This window comes from Arvicanthis niloticus, chromosome 1, assembly GCF_011762505.2.
Source record: "Arvicanthis niloticus isolate mArvNil1 chromosome 1, mArvNil1.pat.X, whole genome shotgun sequence".
NCBI classification, from domain to species: Eukaryota; Metazoa; Chordata; class Mammalia; order Rodentia; family Muridae; genus Arvicanthis; species Arvicanthis niloticus.
In genome coordinates, this window is record NC_047658.1 from 107702249 (window position 1) to 107718648 (window position 16400).

General features: G+C 48.9%; 1 protein-coding gene across 3 annotated transcripts; it reads right to left on the reverse strand.

The window, feature by feature from the left end:
• Positions 1-3712: 3712 nt before the first annotated feature.
• Rnh1 (ribonuclease/angiogenin inhibitor 1) lies at positions 3713-15287 on the reverse strand. 3 transcript variants are annotated; one of them, XM_034499593.2, is made up of 10 exons: positions 15182-15287; positions 9043-9147; positions 7399-7569; positions 6901-7071; positions 6230-6400; positions 5984-6154; positions 5726-5896; positions 5303-5473; positions 4085-4255; positions 3713-3961 (listed from the first exon to the last, which is right to left on the reverse strand). In XM_034499593.2, the coding sequence occupies exons 2-10, from the start codon at positions 9126-9128 to the stop codon at positions 3874-3876; spliced, it is 1371 nt and encodes a 456-aa protein (XP_034355484.1). In that variant the 5' UTR covers positions 9129-9147; positions 15182-15287; the 3' UTR covers positions 3713-3873. The 3 variants fall into 3 exon arrangements, with proteins under 3 accessions (XP_034355484.1, XP_034355478.1, XP_034355471.1); XM_034499587.2 differs by lacking the exon at positions 15182-15287 and adding an exon at positions 11141-11285; XM_034499580.2 differs by lacking the exon at positions 15182-15287 and adding an exon at positions 11039-11195.
• Between the last annotated feature and the right edge of the window lie 1113 nt (positions 15288-16400).

The window sequence follows — 16400 nt, forward strand, 5'->3', positions numbered from 1 at the left end:
GCCCTCTGCCCCATGCTCCAGACGCCTTACAGAGGAGGGGACTGTGCGCGTGCGTGCGTGCGTGCGTGCGTGCGTGTGTGCATGCATGCGTGTGCATAGCCTCTGGCTGCCCTCTCTGCCCCGTGCCCCAGATGCCTTACAGAGGAAGGGACTGCCCCCACCCTGACCCCTGAAGGTGTGTGTGTATGTATGTGTGTAGGATACAGTTCTCATAAGGCTTTGAGGGCTTGTGGGACACAGCTCTCCTAGGGCAGGCATAGCTGTGCACAGAACAGGTCCTGGGCAGCTACCCCTATCTGCCACATTGTTTTTCACTGGGTGTGGGATTGGCGATCACTGAAGAATGACCATGGGAGCAGACTGGGAGCCTTGCTTTATAGTTATAGCCATTGGGAATGCAGTAGCAAACCACCTGTTTCCTGACAAGTTCAGGTTTCCCACAAACACAAATGTGCAAGTCATGCCTCTCAGCTTACTGAGGCAATGTGTTTCTTTGGATTTTTTAGCCAGGATTTTGCTGCATAGTCCAGACTAGCCCTGGCCTCAAGTTCTTGACAATCCTGCTTTAGCCTCCCAAATTCTGGTTTGTGCCACTATGTTTAACTAAAAAGTTCTTTTAAAATTTTTTAATTTTTTTCTTAATTATGTCTGTACATGGGTGCAGATGTCCATGGAGGCCAATAGAGGAGGCCGTCAGATCCCTTGGAGCTGGAGGTAGAGGTAGTTGTTAGTCCCCATCCACTCCCAATACCACATTGTTTTCCTCCGACTGTCTGGCTGCTATGACCACTGCTGTAGTGACCAAGGCAGCGCAGGTGTCTCTGACATGCTGATTCAGCTTGTTGTTACGTGTATATGGTAGTGCAATTGCTGGGCCATACCATAGCTCCATTTTGAAGTCTTTGAGGAACCCCATACTCCTTTCCCACATGGTACTATTTGCATATTTCTACCAACAGTACATTTGCTCGTTTCTCCGTGTCCTCAAACTTGCAGCTGTCTTCCTGCATCTGCTTCCCGAGTGGTGGAATTATAAGACTGAGCAACCATCTTTAACTCTGACCAGTATTTGTTCTTTTTGGGTTTGTTTCTTCAAGTCAGGGTTTCTTTGTGTAACTGCCCTGGCTTTCCTGGAACTCATTCTGTAGACCATGCTGGCTTCGAACTCAGAGATTGACTGCCTCTGCCTCTGCCTCTGCCTCCCAAAGCGTGCGCCGCTGCCACCACCTGATTTTTTTTTAACTACTTAAAGATTTATTTACTTGATGAGTATGAGAAGTGTTTTGCCTGGATGCATTTGTGTGCACCACGAGTGCCTGAGGCCAGATGTCTTTGGGTCTCCTGGCACTGGAAGAGGAATGGTTGAGAGCTGGCATGGGAATGCTGGGAACGCATTCTGTGGATCCCCTGCAGGAACAGCAAATGCTCCTGTCACGTAACCACCTCGACAGCCCTTGCACGTGGCATCTCATGAGGTAAGGTGACATCTTCCTGTTTTTGATTTGCATTTCCCAGGTGACCAAAGGCAATGGTCACCTTCCTGGTCACCTTTTTCCTTCCTGGCTTTGTTTTAAAGCTCTGTCTGTAAAGATGTATTGCTTATTTTCAATCAGGTTACTTAGGAATCCTGGTTAAAACAACAAAAGTCGGTTGTTGTAGAAATTTTTAAGCCCAATCTGGGGTTTCTACCCTGCCTTTGACCATTTAGTTTCTGGATAAAAGACACACAACTTTTATTATTTATAATAAGCATTAAACAGCACAAGTGCTGAGCAGATATCTACCCTCTATGTTATTAAAATCTATTTTCTATCAATAACTCCAAGTTATTATTTACTATGTTTCTTTCACCTGGGCTGCTCTTAACTCCAATTAACCAGGCTTTGAGGCCATGTTTTCTTGGCTCCTGACCTATGGCTGCTTTTTCTTCTTCCTCACCTTCTTCTCCCTCATGGTCCTCTCCTGACCCCCAAGGCCCAGAAACCCTAAAAGCTGCTTGTGTCTCTTCTGCCCAGCTACTGGCTGTCACCATCTTTATTTACCAATCAGAAATAGCTTGGGGGCAAGGTCACATAGCATCACTTGAGACTACATTGAGACTTTCTTGTCTCTGGGGCCACCAAGTCTTGGGGTCCCTCACTTAGCATTCTGTAATACCCTGCAAAAGACCAGATCTCAACTCAGTGATTTATGCCTGTGATTCCAGCACTCCAAGTGATTTAGGCAGGACTACTCTAACTTCAAGGCCACCCTCAGTTACTGTGGAATACCTGGCCTCTCAGTCAGTATTGTAAATGTTAACTGTTACAGTTGACACACATGACAATGGCACACATGTACAAATAAGTGTAATCTTAGCTGAGCATGACAGCACATGCTTCTCATCCCAACATTCAGCAGAAGGAGGGAGGCTGATCTCTTAAGGCAAACCAGGGCTATACAGAGAACCTCTCCCCTCCAACCCCAAGACAGGGTTTCTCTGTGTAGCCCTGGCTGTCCCGGAACTCACTCTGTAAACCAGGCTGGCCTCGAACTCCGAAATCTGCCTGTCTCTGCCTCCCAAGTGCTGGGATTAAAGGTGTGCGCCACCACTGCCTGGCCAAGAACCTATCTTTAAGAGAAATAATAAATGACCTTTTTCTGACTGACTTTCTGCAGAAGAGAGTCTGCCCCATGGCTATGTGCACCAATAAACACAGTCCCTTCTGCTAAGGGAAAATATATATATATATATATATATATATATATATATATATATATATATATATATATGGACTAGAGTAATGACTAAGCAGTTAGGATCTGGTTTCTATTCCCAGCACCACACGGCTGTAACAGTTCCAGAGGACTGGACAGTCGTCTGCTTTAATGAGTAGGAACATACTGCACAGACAAGTGTTTGCAGAACACCCATACACAGAAAAATACATTTGCCTTTAATCCCAGTATTTGAGAGACAAAGAACAGGCAGGACTCTGGATTCAAGGGCAGCCTGGTCTACTTGGCAGGTCTATGTTCAGCTGAGGCTACAGGGTGAGACCCTGTCTCAAAAGTAAGATAAAAGAATTAATATAAATAAATCTTAAGCTCAAAAAAAAAAAAAATAAGTATCACAGCCAGTCTCTTGTAGAATTTTGACTGACCACTCTTCTCTCATTAAGTGCTTTTAGTCATGGAAATTATTTTGGCAATTTCACTTTGGAGATTTCAACCTTTTATAGTTTGGGAGTTTTAGACTTTATAGAGATTTTGATTTTTTGTGGTCTGTTTTGTTTTCAACCTTTTTGTATTAGGAAGAACTTTACCTCTGAGTCTTACCTGAGTCCTCCTGGGATTTCAGGTATGGGAATGTATCTTTCAAAGTCATGCTTGACTGTTGCAAGCCAGTGTCCTCCTCACTCACATTCCTCAGTGTGAGCAGGAGGAAGATTTCAGCTCTGAAAGCCACTTTTCGGCCTGCCTTGGAGCAGGGTGTAGTGGTGCACAGCGGGAACCCCTCTGCACTGTCTGAAGTCCCAGTACTTCAGCAGTAGGAAGGCTGGCCAAGGCTACAGTAGCAAGACCCTGGTTTTTAAAAAGGCCATCTTTGAGACCAAATAAGGATCCACTGTCAGGCTGAGCATGTGCATGAACTGCCCCATACACAGGAAGTAGTGACAGCATTGTGGGTCCATAGCAGAGCTGCACCAGCCCACAAAGAATGACAAGGACCTTTCTTGCCAACAACATGTTTTAATAGTTACAAAGCGTCTTAAAATTCTCTACTGAAGTTAGATCACAATGCTTATTGCCAGTCAACACTAGGACGCCCAGAGCCAGAGGTCCTGCTGGCTGCCCCAGGGCTGGATTGACGCGTGTCCAGAGGTGCACACCTCAGGAAATGATCCTCAGGGACGGCCTTCCCTCCTCCAGGGCCCGAAGCTGGTCTTCCACCTCATCTGCCCAGTAAATGTCATACAGGCTGTACACAGCAAGCAGGAAAACGTGAGTTGCCCCTGTTTACTCATCCACGCCCACCTTCCTGACAACCCTCTGAGCCCCAGCAGGCCCTGTACCACCACCTTCACCAACTACATCCACTTACACAAGCTGCTGAAGGGCACAGCTGGGCTGTTTGAGGCTCTCCAGCAGTTGCAGGACACCTGAGTCCCCCATGCAGTTGTTACTGAGGTCCAGTTCCCTCAAGCTGCGGTTGGCCAGAAGGACAGTGGCAAGGCTGCTGCAGCCACTATCTGTCACATCACAGTCTCCCAGCCTGGGTAGAGAGGGCAAAGCTGTTCCCCACATCTGAGATTTGGCAGGAAGGCAGCCCGTCTATACTTCAACTGTAGCTAAGCTTCTACCACCCATACCAATCAGAGGGAACCCGAGGAAGCCAGAGGTACTAGGGAGTACAAGGTACATGTAGTGAGGTGACAACAAGAAGCTGCTATGGATTGGCTCCTTGAGGTGTACCTCAGATTTGCAGAACATCATATGTAGGTGATTGTAGCAGGCCCTAAGTCTCATGGCCCTAAGACCCACACTCCTTTCCAGAGTATCCCACAACCAAGATGCTATTTTCTGGACAAGAGAGACTACAGGGCTATTATCCCTGTAGTGGCCTGGTCCACTCTTCAACTAGTATCCAGTCCAGGATGACCAAGAGTCAAGAAGGCAAGGCTGAGATAAATGGTAAAAGACAAAACATTAAGAGCGAAATGATGCTGGGCAGTGGTGGCGCACACCTTTAATCCCAGCACTTGGGAGACAGAAGCAGGCAGATCTCTGTGAGCTCAAGGCCAGCCTGGTCTACAAAAGCTAGTCCAGGACAGCCAGGGCTCTGTTATACCAAGAAACCCTATCTTGGAAAACCAAAAAAGGAACGAAGGAAGGAAAACTACCCTGCTCCCCCCCCCCCCAAAAAAAAATAGGCAGACACATGGGGGGTGTGGGACAGCAGAGATCTCCCTGGAACCAGAAAGAAACAGGAGAAATAAGTCCTCCAGGTTCTCCATCTAGCTCACTGACCAGGATACACAAGAGCACTAGACACTCATCTAATACAGAAGCTAAACTGTGACTAAGGAAATGAAGGAACCCAGGCTGCGTAGTAAAGCCATATCCCTAGCACTCAGAAGGCAGAGGCATATATCTCTTGAGTTTGAGGCCAGCCTGTTCACAGTGAGTACCAGGGCTACATAGACCCCATTTCAAAGGGGAGGGGAACCCTAGGACATCTTTACCTGGGGCTTCTCACAGAAGGTGGCCCCATGTGGCTCCATAGGACATGGAGCTATGCCTACCTCTGCAGCACACTCACCAAAGCACACGCAGCACTGTGTCTGGCTGGCCCAGGGCCTTGCAAAGCTCCAGGACTCCCAAGTCTCCCAGCGGATTGCTGCTCATTTGCAGCTCCAGCAGAGAACGGTTCTTGGTCAACACCGAGCAGAAGTAGGGACAAGAGGCAGCTGTGAGGCTACAGGTCTTTACCCTGTGGGAACAGAAAGGCTGGAGCCAGTTCCTCCAAGTAGCCCTTCCCTTGGAGGTCCATTAAGGGATGCAGGTGGCTCACCCACGCTCTTCTCCATCCCACCCACATCTGTTTCTCTGCACCTCAATCTAGCACTGACCTCTTCCTGGCACCATCTTCCAGGGTCCACCAGCATCTCCCAAACCTCTCTTTACCCTAGCCTTTCTGTATTTTCTGTCCCAGATACTCCTTAGCCCCACCTCGGGCCCTCACCACAGTGACTCTAGCTGACAGCTAGGCTCTAAGAGGCTCTCACACAGCAGCCGGGCACCCTCATCCTTCAGCTCATTGCCAGCTAGGCTGAGTTCCTTCAAGCTCTGCTTGGTCCTGAGGACACGGCACAGGTCCTTGCAGCCCTCGGCAGTGACATCACACTCCCAGAGCCTGTGGGATAACAACATTATTCAAGAATGTCCCTCAGTCATCACCATGTCCTCTATCCCTATGAAAAGAGACTAGGAATCAACTCACCACAGAGTCCTGAGCCTACAGCTGGGAAGCAACAGTCCTGAGCACAGTGCTGCAATGCCTGCATTACCCAGCTTGTTGCTGCCCAAGTCCAGTTCTTGCAGTGAGGCTTTGGAAGCCACGACATCACACAGATCCTTGCAGTTGGCTGACGTGATACCACAATTCTCCAGCCTAGAGACATAGGACATGGTAAGAGGAGCACTGGTGCCTGACCCTACCCCTTAGCCTCTGTGACCTAGTACGTACTTGAGTGACTCCAGTTCACAGGCAGAGTCCTTCAGGCCCTGGCACAGAATATGGACACCAGCCTCATGGAAGTCATTGTTGCTCAATTGTAGCTCCTTAAAGTCTGGCTTCACCCTGAGCACTGAAGCCAGGGGCTCGCAGCTGGTAGCTGTGAGGTTACAGTATTCCAACCTGGGGGCAGGCAGGGGTCTCAGGCACATGAAAAGGATTAAGGATAGGTCTAGAAATGCATGTGGGGGAGACATAAGGAGTGCTGGTATCTCATTTCCCATTGCCTCCTTAGGCCTTATCTGGTTGGTCAGGCACAGTGAGTACCTAGAGCTGCCAGGCTCATTTGGACGCCAACATTGCTCAGGAACCCTTCAGTGAAAAGAGCCCTACCAACATTCTGAGGCTCTCCCAGACCCAGGAGATACAAACAAGTTCCTATTGGAGAAGTGTCCAGCTCATCTAGGATCCCACTCTACAGAATCTAGCCAGACCCCACCAGCATCAGCTCCTAATCTCAGGCTAGGTCAGCTACCAGCCCTTAGCAAAGGGGAGGCCCTGCAATCCTAGGAATTCCCTCCAGAGTTCTCATCTACTGTGCTAATGGGAGGCTTACTGATGGCTGGCTGGGCTGGGTCAGGGGCTGCAAAGAGCTCAGGGACCCTGGTAAGGTATACACTCACTGAAGCTTCTCAAGGCGGCACTCGGGGTCCCGAAGTCCTTCACAAAGCAGCTTCAGGCCTGCATCCCCCAGAGGGTTGTCATTGAGATGTAGCTCACGCAGGGTAGACAAAGAGCGCAGCACATTGGGCAAGACCCCACAGCCAGTGTCCGTCAAGCCGCAGTTCTGAAGGCTGAAGCACATGCCACCAGCAGCAGTCATAAACAGATCTGTCACAGCTTGCAGGGTTAAGGCACTGCTTTTCCTCTAGATGGGGCTCCAGGCCAAAGGAGGAGACCAGTGTGGTTCAGCCACATTTTTCTAGGGACTGGGACCTGGAACAAAGCCATAATGTGGCCTGTCCCAGCGCTGCACTCTTCACTGGTGTCCTGGTTAAAGATGGGGTGCCCAGCACCACAAGCTGTCCCTACCTCCCCAACCTCTCAGTGGCTTTCTACATCACAGCTGCCTATTTGTCTAAGTTCTGCCCTGGATAGTCTGGGCTGAGCCCTGGACTTACCTCAGCTTCTGAATCTTACAAGAGGAATTCTGCAGGCCCTGCAGCACCAGACCCACACCAGCGTCACCCAGCTGATTGGTGCGTAGGCTGAGCTCTGTCAGGTCAGGGTTGGCCTGGATCGCTGAGCTGATGTCTTTGCACCGCACTTCAGTGAGGCCACAGTCTTCCAGCCTGCAAACAGAACCCCTGAGTCAGCATGGTGCTGGCCTCAGACCCGACCATCAGTCTCACAAAGCAGCTGGTATGACCCATCTAGAGCCAAGAAATTCAAATACGGATTCTAACTACAATGCTTAAACTTCAAACAGCCTCCAAGTCAGCCTGGGCTACACAGTGGAAGAAAGCTGTCTCAAAAGAAACCAAGAGCTAGAACTCCCTGCCTAGCTTGTACAAAGCTCCAGCACTGAGAGGTGGGGTGGGGAGGGAAGGAATGGATGTTGATAGTAAGTAAGCAGAGGAACTCCTCAGACCTGGTCAGAGCTGCAGCAGCATGAGTACATGAGGAACCATAGCAACGGATGCTATGTCATGGCCACATGGGGCCACTGTACATCCAGAACACCATGTGACAGACCACACCCATAGTATGTCCATACTCCAAAAAGCACATGACCACCATGAAAAGCCCTCAGACTAATCAAAGGAACACGTGCAGGGTATCTAGACTCAAAACTCAAGTCACAAGAAGAGGGACTCTGCAGAAGGGTCTAATGAGATGATCAGTAAAGCCATGTGGAATCCTACGTGATCAGAATGGGGAAAGTCACAGGGCAAATCTGGGAATCTATATCTGCCTAGAAGTGCCAGACTGCATGAGGATATGGGATATGACCGTGGGAAGCTGATGGAGGGCTGAGGATGCCTGAATAACCTTCTGACCCTGCTACAAACCTAAAACTATCTCAGGAACGATGAAGAGGAAGCAGGCATCTATGTCTGTCCTGTGAATCTGCGTCACTAAGCACTGTAACAGCCTAGTGAGGCAGGCAAGTAGCAACTCTTTTTCTCAGCCAGAATGAAAAGCTGAGTAATAAGGGTTGGAACTGCTGGATGCAAGGCGCCACCACCTGCAGCTGCAGACACCTCCACATCAAGCCTGCCCACCCTACCTGAGCCTGTAGAGGTTCACATCTGCTTCTCATACCTGGTGATACATGCTAGCCAAGCTCTCCGTTCTACTACCTACCTACCTACCTACCTACCTACATGAGCTACACAACTAGTAGTCAGTTGTTGCTATTTTTAAACTTGTGTATCTCAGACTAACTTTAAACTACTATGTACCAGAAAATGACCTTGGGCTTCTGATCCTCCTGCATCCACCTTCCCAATACTGGGATTATAAGATTGAACCACCATGCCCGGTTTATATTGTGATGGAAATCAATTGCCCAATTCCAGGCCAGTAAGAGCTATAGAGTAAGACCCTATCTAAAAACAAACATACAAAAATGTTGAAAACTCAAGAGTAACGTGAAGATTATGCAAAACATCTTCATGTCTATGAATAGAGTGCTTTTGGAACACAACAAGTTCCTGACAGGTGGTCCCAAGATGCAAGAACCACCCACCTCCGAGACAACAAAGTACTGCCCTCCCAGCCAGACTCAGCTGTCCCCACAAGGTCCCCAAGGCTACTTCTACCTGACCACTTGGTATTGCTGGATCAGAGGAAGGAGCTCTGTCCACCGGGCATCACTCAGCTGCTCACACTGGATGTCAAGACTCATGGTGGGTGCACAATGTAATCTAGGCATAAAAAAGAAGGAAGAGGTCTTGAGAAAATTTCATACCTTGACAGGCTAGAATTTGTAAGAAGATGAGTCCAAACGCCAAGAGAGTTTTTTTTTTTTTTTTCAATAGAGGCCCAGCCTCTCCCCAGCAAATGTGTCTACGCATTGAGTCTCCAGAAGTAAACAAGGTATCAGGGAGAGGCTAACTACATAGTACCACTAAGAGGAGCAGAACCTGAGTGCCTAGAACTATGTGACAGCCACCACCTAGCCTCTGATGGAACCCAGCCACCCAGCACCCCTTTCCTGCTGCAGACAGCACCAAGATACCAACTCTGGCCGGGAAATCTGCTTATTTGTGGGAGCCTGGCTATGGTCTGAAAACCCCAGCAAGGGAGTTTCCTGCTCATTCAGCCTACTTCTTACTCTGAGAACAAGTTGGGCTAGCACCATACTCTACTGTTGGCAAATCGTCTTACAAAGTCCAGAGAGCATGAAGCCTGGACACAAGCAGCCACCTTAAGGGTACAGCAGGAAGGCGCAGGACTCTGGGGGAAAGGCGGGTATTCAGAGGCAGCTACTATAGCATTTGCTTCCATGACTTCCTTTTGAGCCTAGGAACTCAGGTAAGGCCAGGACCAACTTCTTCACAACCCTCAGCCAGCTCAGGCCCAGCCTGCAAAGGACCCAGGTGCTCCATCACACTAGGAACGCTGGGACAAACAGGTCACAAGCTCTGACAAGAATAGGCCCAGAGCCTGAATAAACATGACAGGCACTGGCTATGGAAGGATATTTCTGAGGCCTGGGAACAGATACCCATGTCTCCACATTCCTGAGCAACTATCTGTCAGGTAAGCCAGCCTGAACACCATGTGGGTATCCTGGAGGGCTCCTTGGAAGAAGTGATTGGTGCTGTGATGCTAGCACAGTCCTTGGAGGGAGAGGAGTACTAGGTTCTGCTTAAGAGAAACAAATCACTTCAGCTGCTTTCTATAATAAGTTATGACAATGACAACAGTTCTGTGTGAAGTGTCTGGCACAGCATGGCCTTGCTAAGGGAGTTGTCCCTCCCTTCCCAGGGCTAGGAGGATACCCCCTTAATGCTAACCAGGGGGAAAGATTCACTTTACACATATTGACACAAGGGCTAGTGACAGGGACAACTGAGGCAAGGGCATACATAACTCACTGTGGTCATACAGCTAGGGCATGGAGAAACCAGTTATCCCCACCCACAATTTGCCAATGAGTAAAACCAGCACCGCCTGGATCAGATTTGTCATCCAAACCCAGTCATCACTTGGGCACTACCTCTGGGGTAGGGCGGCTGGAGTACTTCTAGTCACAGGGGCAGCCCCCAGGTCCACAAGTCCTGCTCTCTTCTGCACTACAGAGTACCGGGTCCCAGAATATCTATCTGCCTTTGGGGAAAGCACAGGACTGGACTTTATGGGAGGCAGGGTGCCAGCCAGTTCTGACTGTGATATCTGAGGTCAGGGGCAAGGGATGTGAAAGTAACCAGGCAGCTGCCTCTTCTCCCACACTCTTCCCCTTGTTTGGCCTTGGGCCCAGGCCCTCAGAATGCACAAAAGTGACCAGGCTGGAGGTCCCAACAGCCGGGCTTAGAGGCATTATTCAGACCTCTGCTTAGATGTGATAGGGGATTGCTAGCTAGCTGCTCCTAGCTGTAGTTCTGCTGGGTTAATCCTAGGATCTGAAGACACCCTCTTTGGGCCTTAAAGTGAGCGAACAGGCCGCTGGTGACGGAGCTATGAGCTCAGCCTTCAGGTACTGAGAAAAGCTCAGAGGCACAAGTGTGTCACCCTTAGAAGGAACAGGCCTCAGAAGCTCGCTGGGCCCATGATCCCGCCCCTGCCCCCGCCCTATTTTTTGATCCCTCAAACCTTCTGGTCCAGACGCTCCGCCACGTATTAAGAAGACCAGGAAGGGACCCGAAAAAAACCTTCAAAGGCAGCCGGGCGCCCCAAAACATGGGCCAAGCTCACCTGGTGCCGCTGCTAAAGGTCCCAGACGCTCCGGTTTCTTCCGCCCAGGGCGGGGCCTAGAGACTTTGGCCGGTTCTCATTCTCTGGCCCCAACTAGCCTTTCACTTTGCCTTCTGGAGACCGCCCACCAGGTCTGTCCCTCCCACATGCAGGCTGCACTTTGGGAACAGAACTTGATAAACCTGAGTCACTTCTTTGGGCCTGACTAAAAATATTAAAATGATCCACAGCTGCCGCGAAATGGGTGCAGCTGTGATGAGAGCGTCTGGTATGACCAGCAGCACACACCCATCTGTCCTACAAGCCACCAAGGTTTTCATGGATAGAACAGTGTTCAGAACATCCTTTCTGGCCCTCGGGATGTGGCTAGGGGTGGTAACATACCACCTCTGATGCATGAGGCTCTCAACACCCCCAAAATGCAACCCTTTCGTCACTATTTAAGCATTTCTGATATTTTTCTTCAGATAATGCTTCATCAGCATATATGTCTGGGCATCGTACCGAGGGAGGCCAGAAGAGGGTATCAGATGTCGGGGAATAGCCACCATTCAGATGCTGGGAACTAAACGGTGCTCTGGAAGAGCATCAGTGCTCTTAACTGCTAAGCCATCGCTCCAGCACACGTTTAAACTTTGTAACATACTCCCAAGTTACAGGATTTGCTTTTGGTTTCTGTATTTTTGAAACAAGGTCTTGATGTGTAGCCCAGAAGGGCCTTGAACTTGCAGATTTGCTTCCTGAGTGCTGGGATTCTAGCACTGTGGAAGAAGTCAGCATCGAGAGTTTATCATTCAGGAGCGCCCTGCTCTCTTGCACAGCCAGCCATACACACACTTGTCAAGGAACTGGCATTCATCCACCCAAGTATTTGTTAAATACGTGTCATGTGCCAGGTGCTGTTCTGTGTCCCTCCCAGGACTTTAAAATAACATAAGTAAGGGAGATTCTAGCAGGCCAGCATAGGAAACCAGGAATTGTGTTCCTGAAAAGACCTGGGACAGGGAGCCCTGAAGGGAGAAAAGGAGGGAAAGAGGCAGGCAAGAAGATAGGATGGAACTCAGCTTCATAAGCCCTGCCCAGTGGCTTCATCTTCATTGCTGCAGGAGCCATCCTCAGGGCACCAAGATACCAACAACTGGCCAGTGAAGTAGGGGAAAGATAAAGCCTGCCTAATTAGAAGGAAAACTTTGGCCAGGCCAGCCTTTATTTGTTGCTAATGTGAAGGAGAATTCCTGAAGAGAAGCTGTAGAATTTCATTGCTGTGGAGAAATTGAAATGGTGCAGTTCCAGAGGCTACTTTATCCTGGGCTAGTTCTAGCCCTCTACGACAGCTGTTTCTTGCCCACCTCTGTGTGGGAACTAACATCTTGTGACTGATAGAAACCTTTTAGAATTTGGGGGGTGGAGCAGGGGTCGTGATGAGGGTTCTCTGTGTAACAGCCCTGGCTGTCTGGAACATCTATCTTAGACTAGGATGGCCTACAACTCAGAAAAGCCTACCTTCCTCTTCCCTCTGAGTGCTGGTATGAAAGGCATGTGTCACCACACCCAGCTTCCTTTTGGAATCTTTTTTTTTTTTTTTTTTTTTTTTTGGTTTTTCGAGACAGGGTTTCTCTGTGTAGCCTTGGCTGTCCTGGAACTCACTCTGTAGACCAGGCTGGCCTCGAACTCAGAAATCCACCTGCCTCTGCCTCCCAAGTGCTGGGATTAAAGGCGTGCGCCACCACCGCCCAGCTTCCTTTTGGAATCTTAACCCAGCAGACCAGTAGCTTCCACTAACCAAAAGCTAATAATGTCATCAGATAGCATCTTGGATTTACAGAAAAGCTTCCTCCATTTTGTTGTACCTATTTCTCTGATGTACCCACCAATGTACTTTAACTTGCCTTGATTTATGATTTTCTTCTAAAAAACTACAAAATTTCATGAGCCTGCTTCCATGTTGGAACATAGAATCTGGAGTAACCTAAATCTGTGTTCTCAGGCTGTGTTCACTAACAGTGGCTCCAGAATAAACTGTTTCTTAGTCCTTTTAAGGTGAGAACTGTAGTTTTTGCATGGATACGCAGTACCTATAGACAAATGTCAGGGGCTACCAACTTAGGATCCTGGGTTCAGGCAACCCACAAGGCTGGCAGGTACAATGTGTTTCTAGCATCTCACCAGGACCTCAGGACAAACTAGAGACAGCAAGCACCTGTCTTAGTTTCTATAGAGACCATGCCCAAGGAAGAAGGTTGAGACGTGAGAGAAAGGGGGACCAAGGGCTTCCTGGGTGCTGAGTTTGCACTAGCTTTATTGGATGCTACATGGGAAAACTAACTTGGGTGGGTGGGTCCCTGTGTAGTCGTGAGGCAATGGATAGAAAGGGCAAAAAGTGTTCATCTTTTAGGCTCCAAAAGGATCCACCCACAGACACTTGATTTTTAATTTCTCGAACTGTAAAGACACAGCAGATATGAAACTGTCTTTTTTTTTTTTTTTTTTTTTACAACTGTTAAATTTTGAGGGGGGAGAGTGGTATTTAGGGTGGGTTTTTTTTGTTTGTTTGTTTGTTTGTTTTCTTGTTTTGTTTTTTGCTTTTTCTTTCAAGACAAGGAACTCACTGTGTAGCTCTGGCTGTCCTGTAACTCACAATGAAGACCAGACAGGCCTCAAACTTATAGAGATCCACCTGCCTCTGCCTCCTGAGTGCTGGGACTAAAGGCATGCACCACTATACATGGCTCTGTCACAATTTTTTTTTAAAGCTGTGGTCTTGTAACAGGCCATGGGCTGGCTTTAATCCTAGCACTCTACTCCAGGGGCCCCCACAGGTGGATCTCTGTGAGTTCAAGGACAGCATGGGCTACACAGTGAGAACAAAAACAAACAAAAAGATATGGCCTTGCTATGTAGTCCAGGCTCACACTGAACCCCGTACCAAAGCTGGCCTCATCCTCCACGCTGAGCTAACCTCCAACCACAGTGGCTGAACTTTTACATTACCAGCACTTCATCCAGAAGGACCAGGATGAGTTCAAAACTAGTTAGTGCTACATAGTGAGTTTCAGGCTACGCTGGGCTACAATGTGAAATTGTGTCTTTAAAAAGAAAACAAAACCGGGCAGTGGTGGCGCACGCCTTTAATCCCAGCACTTGGGAGGCAGTGGCAGGTGGATTTCTGAGTTCGAGGCCAGCCTGGTCTACAGAGTGAGTCCAGGCCAACCAGGACTACACAGAGAAACCCTGTCTCGAAAAAAAAAACAACCCCCCCCCAAAAAAGAAAGAAAACAAAATCACATACACAAAGGTCAGTCTACTGAGCAAGGTGATGTCACAAAAATACATTTATATTAAAAAGGATACAATGTAACTTTCCTTTGTGCATAATTACCTGTTTATGTGACTATGGTGGGCTGTTTTCAGACTTCACTATCCTGTAAGGAGGATCAGGTCGTTCTAAGGTCCTTCTTACACATTGCCAAAATGATATAAATTGCTGCAGAAATCTGTCTGCGATATCCAACAATGCAAAGCGACTGCCGCAAGGTGCGGTACCAGTTACATGCCCTACCACGGGAGCTGCTTCCATTTCCCCTAGAGTTTGGGAGGTCTAGGGCTAGCCTGGCTGCCCTTTCAAGCTGTGAGTACGCAATTCTCTGAAGACCTGGACGATCGAGCGATCCTCCACTTCAGATCTCGCTCTATCGAGGCCCTCCACCAGTTTCTCAAATCCCGAGGTGCTTTAGGGGTGCCAAGGGCCGCTTAGTTCAGGGGAAATTCTGACTAGGCAGGTTCTTGCTTAAGGAGCCTAAAGGAGAGACTACGCATGCGTAGACTCACGCATGCAGGACCACCACCCTCCCCCCCCCCCATAGCCCACCGCCGGAGGTACGTAGTGAGATGGCGTCATCTAAGTGCGCAGACACCGCTGCGTTCGTCCCTCCCCCAGCACTGCCCCACCCGGGAACGCCCGTCTCGCCTCCAGCTCTTCACCGCCTGAGCTGGGTACTGACATCTCAGTGACCACGAGCTGACATAGCACGTGAAACTGACCTCACGAAGACCGAGGCCGGAGACCCGGAGTGTGACGGCGACCTCCGGACTGGAGTGGAAGAAGCGCAGCGAGGCCTACGGGGCGTGTCCTCGCCGTGGGGGCGGGGTTTGTTGTGGAGGCGAGGCCTACGCCTGGTACTATGGCTGACTGAAGGGATGCTTGGTACCCGCCTGACCACCACCCGGGAGTCCAGCCGGGGTAATAGTCCCGCGGGAGGTCCACCCGGTTATATAGCGGTGGTGCTCTAGGGGTCTTGATGCCCCCATTGTTAGAAACTGATGGGTACTGTTGCTCGATTCTTGGGCCTGCTTTTGACCTACGTGATAAATGTGTTTCTGGCTCTTGATGGCCTGAAACACTCTTTGTAGCCCATGCCAGCCTCCCTGGGCTCTGGGATTTCTGTGCCTTGCTTACTTGACTTATTTCCATTTGAACAAACCCTCACTATGTGGCCACCACACCTGGTTTCTGGGTTATTTTATTATTTTTTGTTTGTGTGTGAAGTGTACTTGTTATACCTGTTGAGAGTGTAGGAGGAAGACATCCAGTGACCTGCCTTATCACATTCCACCCTGTTCCCTTCAGACAGGGTCTCTCATTGTCTTACTTTTCTACTGCTGTGCAATACCATGTCCAAGGCAACTTATAAAAGAAAGATTTTCATTTTATTTTGTGTGTTGCAGAAGGTGAGTTCCTAATCATCATCGTGAAGGGAATGACAACAGGGAGCCAGGCAGGCCTGACTCGAGTAGTCGCTGAGAGTTCATACTCTCATCTATAAGTAGGCCTGAGAGACCTAACAGCCAACCTTCAACAAGGCCATACATTCTAATCTTCCCAAAGAGTTCCACCAATTTGGGATCGAGGATTCAAACAAGAGCCTTTAGGGTTCATTCTTATCTAAACTACCATAAACCAGCAAGGCTCAACAATCTGCATTCTCTGCTCCTCATCCCTCTAATGTTAAAAGTGCAGAGGTGTTGAGTGACCAGGCAGCCCCCTCAGATCCACATTCCATCCTGTCGTACACCCCCAGCAAAAGTAAAGCTTTCTATTATAATACTAAAAGGACCTATCTACTTTGAAGGAGGTAGAAACTGATTTTAAATTTTTTTGCCTTACAAAAAAATCATTCATGATAGTCAAATTGAAAACACATAAACAAACTAGTGTCCGCCTACAATCCTGCGCTCTGGATGAAAACACTGCCATTTTGAT